Raw genomic sequence first — 12702 nt, forward strand, 5'->3', positions numbered from 1 at the left:
CATTTCATGGTGCAGAGTAATTTCATATCAGCAAAGGTGGGCTGCAGAAGACCTTTACCAGTGCACTTCCATATGGATGTGGGAAAGACCACTGTGGCAGCTGGAGAAACCATACTGCACCCTGAAATATGACTTGCTGCAAAACTTCCAAAAATTTGTACCAGAGGAGAGCGACACATACCTTATCAGGTGGGATTGAGAAAGTGGTTTAAACTTTTCCTTTTATTTCTTATATTATTCTGTCCTTGTCTTCTCATAAAACTCTTCAATAAATATGCCCACAATCCTTTACCAGACCCTCTTCTCTTAACCTAAGTGTCAATTTGTTTCCTACATGCTGAACATAAATCTGAGGCCCAGGTCATTCCTGGAGCCATTCAAAATTGCTCGCGAACAGTAGCTGCTTGGACAAAGTGTCTCACAAGAACACTGAGCAATCTGGTTGTTTCTTGTATTCCTGTTTTCAGAATGAATTCAAAGCCTTCCAGCATGCAAAGGTGCTCTGTGACTACATTTAATGAACTTTGGATTGGGCTTTCAATCCATGAGGAGCATATGCATGTGTCTTTCTAACCTTTTGAATAATTAATGTCACCCAGACCTTTAATTAATGTCCTGATCCTCACTTGTGTCTTCACAGTTTTCAGAATTTCCTTTCTATAAAGGTGTCCTAAGTGTCCATGCTATGTAAAATGAGGCTTTATTACTTTTATAAACGGCCCAAGAAGATGGTCTTTCAATTGGTACATCAGTTCTGTGTCCAGAAATTTATTTGCTTGTACGAACAAAGTAAAACAACTAATAAGCATTCAGCTAGGAGATTTACAGTTCTATTCAGAGGCACTTCAGAAGTATGCAGAAGATCCTTCTATGTAGCCCTCTGTTAACTGTGACTGTCTGAATGAACTGCATGCGCTACTTACCTGCCCATGCTCCACCTACTTGTCAAAGTAATTCAGAATTTTATCACCTGCCTATTTTGTTCTGACGTTTCCCCACTTTTGTACTACCAGGGGATTTTATCACCTTACTACTTATTCTTTCTTCCAAACTTCTAGTATGCTGCATAAACTCAACAAAATTGGTGCAAATAATGATTCTTTAAGCTTTCCTTTATTCACATCCCTCCAACCTAACCTGCTTCAATTCACAACACTCCTTTGCTTTCCATACCCAAGCTAATGTTTCTTTTCTTTTTTAATCAAAGTATCTCTCCCTATGCCATACTTATTCACCTAAAAGATTAGTCTTCTGTGCTATAACATTTCAAAAGCTTTGCTAAAATCCTGGTAAATCATGTTTATAGGCTTCTCTGTCAGCACTTGTGGCTATTCTCTCAAAATACTCTGTATTGAAAATTTTAAGCATGATTCTTCCTTCGTGAATCTTTGCCCTCCATCCTTCATTAAATCCAGACTTTCTAGGTGTTCTTCTATCATGTCTTTGATTAGACTTTCTCTTGTGTTCCTCACTGTTTAAATCAAACTCACAAACCAGTAATTTCATGCACAATCCTTTCATTCCCTGTTAAATGTCTGTTTAGTAGCCTTTTCCAAGCTGTTGATATCTCTTCTTAAAAGACTGTAAATTTATCTGCCTAATGTTTCTTTTTATCCTCAATGCCTTTCTCTGAGAATTTTGGGATGGATTTTTTTTCTGTGATTGTAAGTCACTTTTTGTATACTATATTCTATTACATTATACCTAGTCTATACTTCATTTTTATCCATGGGGAGGATATGCCACAAGTTCCATGATGAAGCATTTTTCAACAATATTGGTTTCCTTGATTACATACACATGCCATTTGTAGATCTCCTGTATCTCTGCTTTTAAATAAATACTTGTTTCTTATATGAGAGGTAACCAAAAATATGTCTTGTAGTTTCTCACACACTGCGTCTACATTTTCCCTCTTGCATACAGGCTTGCAGGTATCCCTGGTTTATTCTACACTCCTTTCAGACCTCTCTTGCATGCACTACCCAAAATGGCTTTGATGTGTACCTCTTAACCCAACAATAACCTTCTGTGTACAACTAGGTACACTGTTTACCTTTGTCACACCAGTAAAGGGGACTTTCAAGGCCTTTTCCACTCAAATTTCACCACAGACCAAGGGCATGGACCAATGACACAGCTAAGACAACCTGCTGCTGCCAAAAAAAAAGCTCTGCCACATCTCACACATACTCAAATTCCCTTTCTTCAAGACCAAACACTCAATCACAGTCTCTTCATGCTAAATCCATGGTGGAGCTAATTCAACCTGTTAGCATGTCAGCATGAAAGTAACCCAACAAGACAAAAGTGAATAGCTTCCAACAAATCATATGCAAAACCATGTTAAAACTTGCACACTAATACAGCACCTTGCCACTGCTAACCCCTCATGCTGCCAGCTGATGTTTTATATCATTATATTATTAAGGGCTTGCAGTGTGTTTGGTCCTACACGAGACACAAGAGCAATCACAGTCCCAGCTTATTTGTCCATTTAGCTATTTTTCATCATAGCTCAGATTATTTTTGACAGTACCTTAATTGAGGATTTCTTTTCTACCTTCCTGGATGCTTATTTTGTCAACCTTAAGCTCTAAAAACCCTAAGCATATGTTAGCCAGTTTCACTGCATAGTTAGCTATTTATCATGCTTATGGGGCACTGTCATCTTGCATTTTTTTTGAACTGACTAACTGCTAACTCTTCTCATTGCTCACACAATATTCTTTAATTAGTATTTCCTGATTGCTTTTAAAAACATATTCTCAACAAATTTATGAGGATTTTCCCATTCTTCTGAGGGTTTTTTTAGCAAGGTTTAAAGTTTAACAGGATTTGAATGCACATGCCTAGAGACAGAATACAATCAATCCCACAAGGTAAGCAAAAGAAAAAATAGAGAAAAACATTACTTTTTCTAATTTCATTCATTATGGTTACTTATTGCTTTAATACACAAAATGCATTGAGGCAGAAATACATTCTGGATTCTGCATTTAATCACATCTGTCTTCAATATCTCTTAGTTATAAGCCTCTCCTTCCCCAGGTTGATGAAGTACATCAGCTTACAATGTCTCACAATGCCGCACAGAAAGAACCACATCTTGCAACATTTAAAAACCGCATCTCTTCCATTTGAGCTCTCTAATACTTTAAATCTCTTTGGGTCTTTGAAACTCAGTACTGAAGTGAGGTACCTGTCAGAAAAATGACTCTAGAATCTGGCAGCATGTGGCTGTGTATCTATTTTCTCTCAATTATTTTGTACCAGGCTTACATAGTTTATGAGTACAAACAACTTTAAGTACTGTGGTTTGATTTGGGATCCAAAAGCCAAACAGGCTTCTTTCTGTCTTTCTGTCCTGTGCCTGATTCTGGGTGAGGCTGAGCTGCTGAGCGTTGCAGATTTATGGGATGAGTAGTGCTCAGGAACCTGGGGCTGACTGTATCAGCAACTCAACTTTCTGTCAGCATCCCAACTTCTTTCTGTCTCCTTACATTGCACTTAAAATCAAAGAAGGCTGCCAACCCTCTGGACCCAGAGTGCTGCTAGCCCATCAAGAGTTATCCTAACATTCAGCACCTCAGTATCAGAGCAGCTGTGTGGCTACAGACATTAAAGAGAAATTATGATCAAGATTATACCGATAAGTTTGCAGATTACATGGCATCCAAGCACAAGCCATAGAGCATGACTTGGCAGGTCTGAGATCCAAAAAGCTGATGTTCTGAGTAAGCTCATAGACTTTTTACTTCTTAAAGTTGCTTTTTTTCCTTTGTTTTTAAAAAGCCATACTGAGACAGACTGTCATTCAATAAAGCCACTACTTTCTTCAACAACAATCAGCAACAGATGTAGCCCAATAAATTTAATAGTTTGCAAGTACGCACATGAGAATACTCTTCTGGCTCTTTTCTCTATCACAAATTTTGTAAAAGCTCTCTGGATTTTAACAGAAAGGCAAAATCAGGGTCTTTTTACATACCTTATTTTGTTTAACTTAAACACTAAGATCACTTTTCTCCTGCACTATGGAAAACTAATGCTGACTAATTTCACTTTCCAAAGTGTGACCCAGGACCTTCCCCTGCCTTTAACTGTCCACTTTCAACTCAGCCTGCAGAATTCTGGGCTATTACTTGCTAAGATAATTTGATCCTACAGAATAGAACTTGTGCTCAAAAATATGCAACATTAATATTAATGTACAAACAGAAATATATTACTCATACATAATATATAAGAAATTAATTTTCGTTGAAATACCACGAGAAGGATTAAACCCCTTAGATCCTTCTCATGCAATTATCTTTGCACTTGGGGAAGTCAGTGGGACTTCACAAATGAAGGCTTCACATGATAACACTGGCAAGACTACACTAAAAAATATGCCATGAACAGAGTTCTACAATCATACGGCTGTAATTATACCACTATCCTGTATGGATACTCTTAGGCCACATCAATGCTAACAAATATACTGGTAGCATTTAAGCTGGCACACAGCTGCTGACATTGCAATGCTGCTTGACTGCATGCCCAGTTGAAAAACCTCCACTGGGACAGTGCAGCTGCCCAAGGAAGTGGTGTACCAGCAAAACAAGCACTCTGCTAAGCCAGTCCTCAGCGCTATCCACAATGATTTGTGTCTAGCCTTTTTTTCCTGTGAAGACATACTTGCTTTCCTCTAAGGCAATTAAGGGAACTTCCCAGAATCCCCTCTGTTCCATTTTCTAATTTTTTACTTTCACATAACTTCTTAAAAGTACTTCTTCCATCAGGTCCTCTTATGTACCGCATGTAATAAGCTCACTTCTATTTGCATGATTCTTCAGTCTACTATTTTCCTATCAGAAAGAAAGAGACTGCAGCATTTGTTTCAGAAGCAGAATGTCATATTTCTAGGTTAGCAGGACTTTAAGCACAGTCACATGGACTACCAGCTGTGAAGCAGGGACTGAGGAGCTATGGTCAAGATGCATAGTTCAGGAAAATCATCAGATGATGCAGGCATTCCCTGACTAGGTCTACAAAAGAAGCACAAAGCAGCATAGCCAGATCAAGTGCAAGCTGACCACTGTCAGTGATGGTTGCAAGCTTTTCATACGCAGATAGACATGTTATTAGAGTTTGGCACTGAACCTATTCCAGTTATCAGAGCAGAAACCAAAAAAGATGATAGTTGTAGCAGTGGGAAAACAAGTACAAAAGGAAATCTGGAAACTTGGAGTCTCAGATCGTTCTTTGTTGGTGAACTACCCCACTTCCTATTGGAAAATGTAAAGAGGAAGAGGTAGCTTTCTAGATATGAAAAGCCATTAGGTGTGCCTTTCTGCACAGAATATTGACTCTGGATAATAGGTAAAAAACAAAAGGAAGTCCATCCCACACAGGATACCAAAACTATGGAAGCATGATTAAGGGGACAGCCTCCTTCTCTCCTATCTTCCACATAATTTTTCAGTAGACAAGCAGCAAGCAACCTGTAAATGGCCATATTTGTAAGCAGCGGTATTTTTTTTCAGAGGCGTGTCACAGGCATTATGAATGATCAATGAATGCATGTGAGGCTTTCACCTTGAAGAATTCAGGCCTTTAATAAAAACTGCAGGCATAGACTTTTTTTCCCAGACTTGCACATTATTACTGTTAGTACTGGGCCACATCCTTTTATTCCCTAATTTCCATAGCCATATAGTAGAAACAAAGGTTGAACCACCAAGGAAGAAGAGAATAACATCAACATACCTCTGGTAGGTAGACCCAAAGGATGGTGGAAACCACAGAATCACAAAATTATCAAAACTGATTTCTAGGGGTCATCTGGTTCAGCCCCCTGCGCAGGCAGGGCCACCTAGAACCAGACCATGTCCAGATGTCTTGTGAATGTCTCAAAGGATACACAACCTGTGGCAGTGTATCAGCCTCACAGTAAAAGTGCTTCTAGAAGTTCAGAGGAATCCTCTCGTGTATTGGTTTGTGCCCACTGCCTCTTGTCCTGAAATGTCCCATGATAAGGAAGGCTGTTAGCAGCAGACACATTTTGGCTGTCATATTCAGCAGAACACACTGTATAAAAATGCTATAGGTCATATTTTATACAATCATTTTTAATACAACGCAGGAAATGGAATAAATGAAAGATGGGTTTGGCAGGAGAAAAAGGTATCTAAGGGTTTTGAACCGTTAGGCATAAGATCAATTACCGGCCATCACAGAGTAATGGGAGGTCAAAGAAGAGGACTCTTTAACAAGATGTTACATATCAGGTGGTTCATTTATGTTCAATTTGTACAACTTTGTGAAACAAGCAGTACTATGGCTACACATCCATTTTAAATTAACAGTTGGCCCATTTTATTTCCCTAGTGACAGAGTAACAAATTTGGGTGTTATGGTTGTTGCATGAGACAAATAACGACACATTTCATATAACAACTTTATTGAGCAGTGGTAAAAAACACTTCTCAAAACATTTACAATCATTTAAGAAGTTAGTCTGTGAGCACCACAAAGAAGTTGGTTTTGTATAGATTCATTCCTTGTGACTGATAGACTTTTGCAAAATAAACAGGTATGAACTTCAGCTAAAGCCATCTTCCTGCTCTGGGTCTTTAAAAGGCCTCTTTCCTTTCTGGATTCTACCAATCACCTGCTAGGTCACCTCTCTTCTGCAAAGTTGAAAAAATTTTATAGGCTTTGAGGTTCCTTCTTATTTGTGGAGTTTTTCTTGAAACTGACCAAGAAGTAAGAGCAAAGAGAGAGAGATAGAGAGAGAGAAAGCTCTCTAGAGGTACGCAAACCATCAGACAAAGAGAGATGTGTCATGGTTTCCTATGTCTTGAGATAAACAGGCTAGAAAAAGAGGGGAAATTTTTTATTGTTTCTACCCAATTTTGACGTGACATTACAAATACTCATCATTATTGTAATTTTCCACTGAGGTTGTGCAGATGGAAAATTGTGGCACGTTACCTTTATCACTTGGCCAGCAGATACATAGAAACACAGAAACATTTAGGTTGGAAGAGTCCTTTAAGATCACCAAGTCCAACCATAAACCTCACACTGCCAAGTCCCACTAAACTATGTCCCTGAGCACTATGTCTACATGTCTTTTCAAACATCGCCAGGGAGAGTGACTCAATCACTTCCCTGTGCAGCCTGTTCCTATGCTTGACAATCCCTTCTGTTAAGTATTTTTTCCTAATACCCAGTCTAAACATACCCTGGTGCACCTAGAGGACAGTTTTCCTCTTGTCCTACCTATTGTTATCTGGAAGCAGAGACCAACACCTGCCTCAATACAACCTCCTTCCAGGTAGTTGTGGAGAGCAATAAGGTCTCCCCTCAGCCTCCTTTGCTCCAGACTAAACAACCCCATTTTCCTCAGCTGCTCCTTGTAAGACTTGTGCTTCAGACCCTTCACTGCTTTAATTGTTCTTCTTTGTACACGTATGGGAAAAGCCACATGAGGACTGTGGGCTGCACAGCTGACCTTTTGGAGCATACATCTCAGGATGTTTATCTCATAAAAGCTTTGCAAATCTCCATTTGCCCTCTCTAGAGATGCTTAAGGTCTCCATCCACATTCCTGTGTTCCTCTCCAGTTCTTCTGCCTTTCTTCAAGCAGGCATTCCCCCACCCGTGCATTTTTTCATGGAAGTATTGGTTTAGTGCTCTTGAAAACTTTGTAGAACACTTTATCCTTTCTTCATCACATGCAAAGTTTTCCACAGGTATGAAGATGGTGTCTCTCCAAATCTCCCATCTGAAGCACCTGACAAATAACAAGACAGACAAACAGCATTAGCTTTTAATGATTAGCGGACAGGAAACCAATAAAACTCACTATAATTATCCCTCTTGCTTCTATTCAGCAGCTTCCAGTCATGGGAGCTTCCCATGGGTATCCTTTCACAGATGCAATTCATGGTGTATGTGAGAAGGTGGGAAGCATGCTGCTCAATTTCGGTAGGATCTATGGCAGCAGGAAAATAAGTAACACTATCCTTACTAAATTCAGGAAGGACTTTGACAGCTTGCTACTGAATGTGTAAAGATAAAGAGAAAAGAAATGCTTAAGCCTGTATCTTTTCAGCCAGTCCATGACACTGTTACTACCAGAAATTACAGCATAGCATAATGTGAAGGTGGCCTACCATGGCAAGAAAAGCAGGGTAGTCCTTCCTAAAGATATATATTGTCACATCTTAAACAATATCTTCCTGGAAATAATGTCAAAATTATACAAGAAGACAAAAATGGTATTCTTAGTGAGCTCGTTCTGAAATTCCAGAGCAGAAAATACGTTTGCAACAGATTAGTTCTGCAAACTATTTCAAAGCCAAATCTTTGTGCCAGCAAAAAACCTTGTTTACGTTTTTCTGTCCCCAAATCCAAAATCCAGAACAAGAATAACTTGTTCAGGGCTTGGATTCACTGACAGGAAACCCAAGGCACTACTTCTTATGTTTACATTACAAGTTTATGTGCTTATTCATAAAAATTCTGTAGTCAGAATGATCAGCTTGGATTGTCAATGAGGAGGATTATTTTAATTTCTTCATGTATTTCAATTATATGCATGACCGTTGATTTCACTGCATTTTTTTCAGTTAAAAGCACATTGATGTATGTTGCTAAAACGCCATTGCCTGCCCTGCCAAAAGCATGCATCTGGGAACATTTCTGCATTGCTCAGTCTTTTCTCTCTTCTTTCTGCCTCTGACTGCCAGTGTATGTTGCTTAAACAAACTAGCTACTTCAAAAGGCAGTTACTGTTTTCTGTCTTTGTGAGTCTGGCAGTGTTTTGAGAAGAGGGAAGGAATAGTGGAGCAGAAAGATAGATTCAGAGCCCATGAATAAAGAGAAAAGCAGTAATGATAGAACAGTACACCTTACCTGAGCTCCATTCTTTGTGTCAGGTTGGTACCATTCCTGGATTCATCTGAGGTTGGATAAGTTGAGTTTCAAGGGGCCACCAGCTCTCTGCAGCCTTGTCAGCCTGCACTTTCTTGGCTCCTTCCAGAACGCTGCTGTGATGTGCCCAGTGTCCCCTGCTGTGACATGCCCATTCTGGCATATGGCTCTGCACAACCACAACAGGACAGAAGAGCAGCCCCGAATTCACGCTTGCTCTGGTGTGACAGTTGCTAGTTCTCTCCTTTGTACAGTGTTTCTGATACTTTCTGCTATATTGAGTTCCTGCAAGTCTTTTGTAACACCTAAATAAGCTTCTTTATTCCTGCAGTAATCTGGCAGCACACTTGCACTACTCCTTCTCTTCTCAGGACCAGAAACCCCAGAGTGTTCTTTTATTATTAATGAAGAACTGTCTGCATTGCCATGGGTAATACAGTATTCACATGAGCTTCACATTCATAGAACAAAGTGATATATAACTTAAGCTACTTACAGAAGCAATAATGCTTGCTGAGCATCTACTCTGGAAGTTACCAACAGGACGCCAAACTGAGCGCAGTTGCACATACAGTTACACTAGCATAAGACAGGTTTTACCAGTAAATTGTTGGTATAAGCTGGAGTCCATTCCCTCTTCTCCTGCCAGCTAAGCAATAAACAGTATAATTATTATTGTATGTTTACACTGGTGTGATAATGCTTGTACAAAAGTTGTGAAGCTCAAGGCACATCATCTGCAGAGTTAGGAGTTGTCTCATTAGGTGCATGACAGCACACTGAGCAGGAACAACAGAAGCAAGGCTGCACAGGTTTCTTGAACACTGCTTTTCATTTTCCAAATGCTTTACAAGAAATGTATTGTAATTAAGCATGGCAAGACACATTTCAAGAAGTATCAGTCTTGTTTTCATAATAAGGAAAATGAAGCAGAGATCTTCAAGTGGAATTGTCCAAGTTAAAAAAAGCAAATGAGTGACAGAAAAAGGATTGATGTCTAGTTCCAAATTCACTACATCAGACTTTGCTCTCCACTTTTAATATTTGCAAACACCCAGATTACTACCATAGCCTAACAATGTTAGGCAATAGTTCAAGATCTTTATAAGAAATCTACAACCTGAATTCACCATCTCATTAAGCTCAAAGGATAAATTACAGACTTATGAATTCTAGAGCTCTTTCAATAGCTAGCTATCCACAACGTGCATGCTTAAGTCTGTTTGATAGCTTACAAGTAATAGATTCAGCAGTACAACCAGCTTAATAAGTTTGGATCTGTTCCTTGAGGAAAAAATTATGATAAGCACTACTCATCATTTCCCTTCCCAACTGGAAGTTAACTTTCAGTGAAGATGATTCAGGTCAGATCAACATGTTTCACTTTGCAAGTAGGGTGAGCTCAGCAGGTGATAGCTCAACTGATGGCATTATACCATTTTAAGGTAATTGTACCCTTTGACAAAAAGGGAAGTTTTCTAGTTTAACCATAAGAATATTTGGCAAAGAAGCCAGAAGTGATTTTTTTTTGTGGCATCTTTTATCTTAAAAAAGATATTTTCTAGTATGTTTAGCATAGTAATCTGTTACTGAGTAACAAAGAATATTCAGCACTATTAATGGTCTGACAGCTAGAACTTGCCTCTGGAATAAAACATTCTTTATATAAAGGTGGGCATCTCAAACCACATGACTCTCAATAATGCAAATTAAACCTTTACTCCTCAGTATTATGATTTTTTTTTTGAAAATTTCCCCAAAATAGCACATTTAAGTAGTCATCTTCAACATCCCATTCAATTAAAGAAACACCCTTCCAGTGGAGTAGCAAAGCCATTAACTAATAACAAAATTTAGAAATCCAATTTGTTTTTACTGCTTGTGTTATACGCTTATATTTTAATTACCCTCAGACTAGACATCCAATCTGTGTAGTTAAACATCTTTGTGTTACCACTTTCAGTTTTTATTCTCACTGCTATGATGCTTGCATCACTACAGTTTGAAAGCAGTAATATCTGTCAGAAAAAGAAATGATCTTTCAGGATTTTTACAAACATGCATTTATGGTTTGCAGAAGTACTAATGCTCTATCAGGAACTTGATAGCTTTGTGCTTCCCATGAGAAAAGAATCTGAAAGTCTGGGTTACTTATGTGGAAACTAGAACCATAGACACTGTAAAATCAGTTTACAAGCTCTGAATGAGGGCGAGGGGCAAATGGTGACTTGAAAGTGTTGCAAATGCTATTCACAAATCTTGCTGTAGTTTACAAGGCTTTTTCACCTTAAATACATTTCTAAGACAAAAATCTAAAGGAGCAAGAGGAACGTGATGCCAATCAGAAGACGACATAAGAACTCTAGTTGTACCTGACCCAAGTATATGAAGATTGATGACACTGAAGGTAACTGACCTTGTATCACTACAAAGGATCCTCAAATCTTTTTGTCTATTTTACATGCAAGAGAAAGACAAATTGGTAATATCTTACCATGGTAACTACTACAACTTTCATGATTCTGACTGTGCTTGGGGCAGCAGGAACTGGATTCCAACATGACTGGGATCAGAGATTTCAAGCACTCACTTGGGAAAAGATGACAGAAACAGAAGCCAGGATAACTCTGAACCTACCAAAACCATGCAGCTGGTAATCCTGCAGTTTGCAGTCAGCAGCAGTACTATGGAACCACCAATGGCCTGAATCACATCTAATGGAAGCAATTCCTTTTCCCTCTTCTTTATAAAGTTTTTCTTATATCTGCAATTCTCAAGTCTAACAACCTGCTCCTTCCACAAACCACGCTGCATCCCTTTCTCCACGCGTGCCTCTCCTTGGCCCAATGTGTCAACTGGAGATACACAGGTCACGAAAGCATAGAGTCCTTCCCCAGCAGACGCATCCTGCTTGGTACTTCATTCTTGTCTCCATGGTCTGCTTCCCTCTCAGCAGCACTCTAGACACTGTGCTTCCTCAGTGGCCTTCTCCAGCCTTTCTCCAGCTACGTTCTTGGCAGCTCCACAAATACTTACCTCTTGGCCCACATATCCTTATGTATCTCCCCTCCTCCCTCCTGCTCTCCAGTTTGCGCAACGCTGTTGGATGACATGCTGAGAGATTTCTTACCCAACAGATGGGCTCACAAACAGGGAGTGAGGAAGGTGATGGAAGAGCAGCAGCTCCCTAGCCACAGGGTATCCATACACATTCACAGCAATGGGTTGCACCATGCTTGTACCATCAGAGGCTAAAAGCTTTCTTGAAAAAAATCTATTATTTCTTATCATTTGTTTGTGCTGTGGTTTTAGGCTTCCTGAACTATGAGGGGTCATTATGCAAGCCATGCGTAAAATAGTTACTTTAAGTCATTCTATTGGTAATACTTCTGAAGATAAAACAGATTCCTTTCCCTCAGTACATGACCACCCTATCGTCCTGTACAAAGGTATTACACCATCACTCGTGACTGAGGAAGCAGATGAGGTCTTTCAAGGCTTTGACCTTTTGTTTTTTTCTGACACATGTATTTACTTTCTAAGCTATGTTGCATGAGTAGGATTTCAACCATCAGGCACTAGGTGTTTCAGTGACATCAAAATGTTGTTCATCAGGAATGGAAGGAAAAACAAAACAAGGAATTGCATCCAAAGGACTGATTTCCCAATTTACCTTAGGCTAACGTTGCACTTCTACTTAACCAAAATATGCTATAAGAAGGAAAAAGGAATGTTTACAACACAATTTACAAAAAACACCCTCAATTTGTTGCT

At 39.2% G+C, this 12702-nt stretch overlaps 1 protein-coding gene across 12 annotated transcripts in view; it reads right to left on the reverse strand.

Annotated features, from left to right (window-relative positions):
• ZNF521 (zinc finger protein 521) overlaps positions 1-12702 on the reverse strand; it is a 231687-nt gene that overhangs the window by 121207 nt on the left and 97778 nt on the right. The window contains exon 7 of one of the 12 annotated variants that reach the window (XM_069854003.1): positions 6127-7786. The exons of the other annotated variants lie outside the window; for them this stretch is intronic. Coding sequence (XP_069710104.1) covers positions 7724-7786 — 63 coding nt within the window. The 3' untranslated portion in view covers positions 6127-7723. Of the gene's footprint in view, positions 1-6126; positions 7787-12702 lie in introns of those variants that run through there. 12 annotated transcript variants of the gene reach the window in all.

Source organism: Phaenicophaeus curvirostris, chromosome 3 (assembly GCF_032191515.1).
Source record: "Phaenicophaeus curvirostris isolate KB17595 chromosome 3, BPBGC_Pcur_1.0, whole genome shotgun sequence".
NCBI classification, from domain to species: Eukaryota; Metazoa; Chordata; class Aves; order Cuculiformes; family Cuculidae; genus Phaenicophaeus; species Phaenicophaeus curvirostris.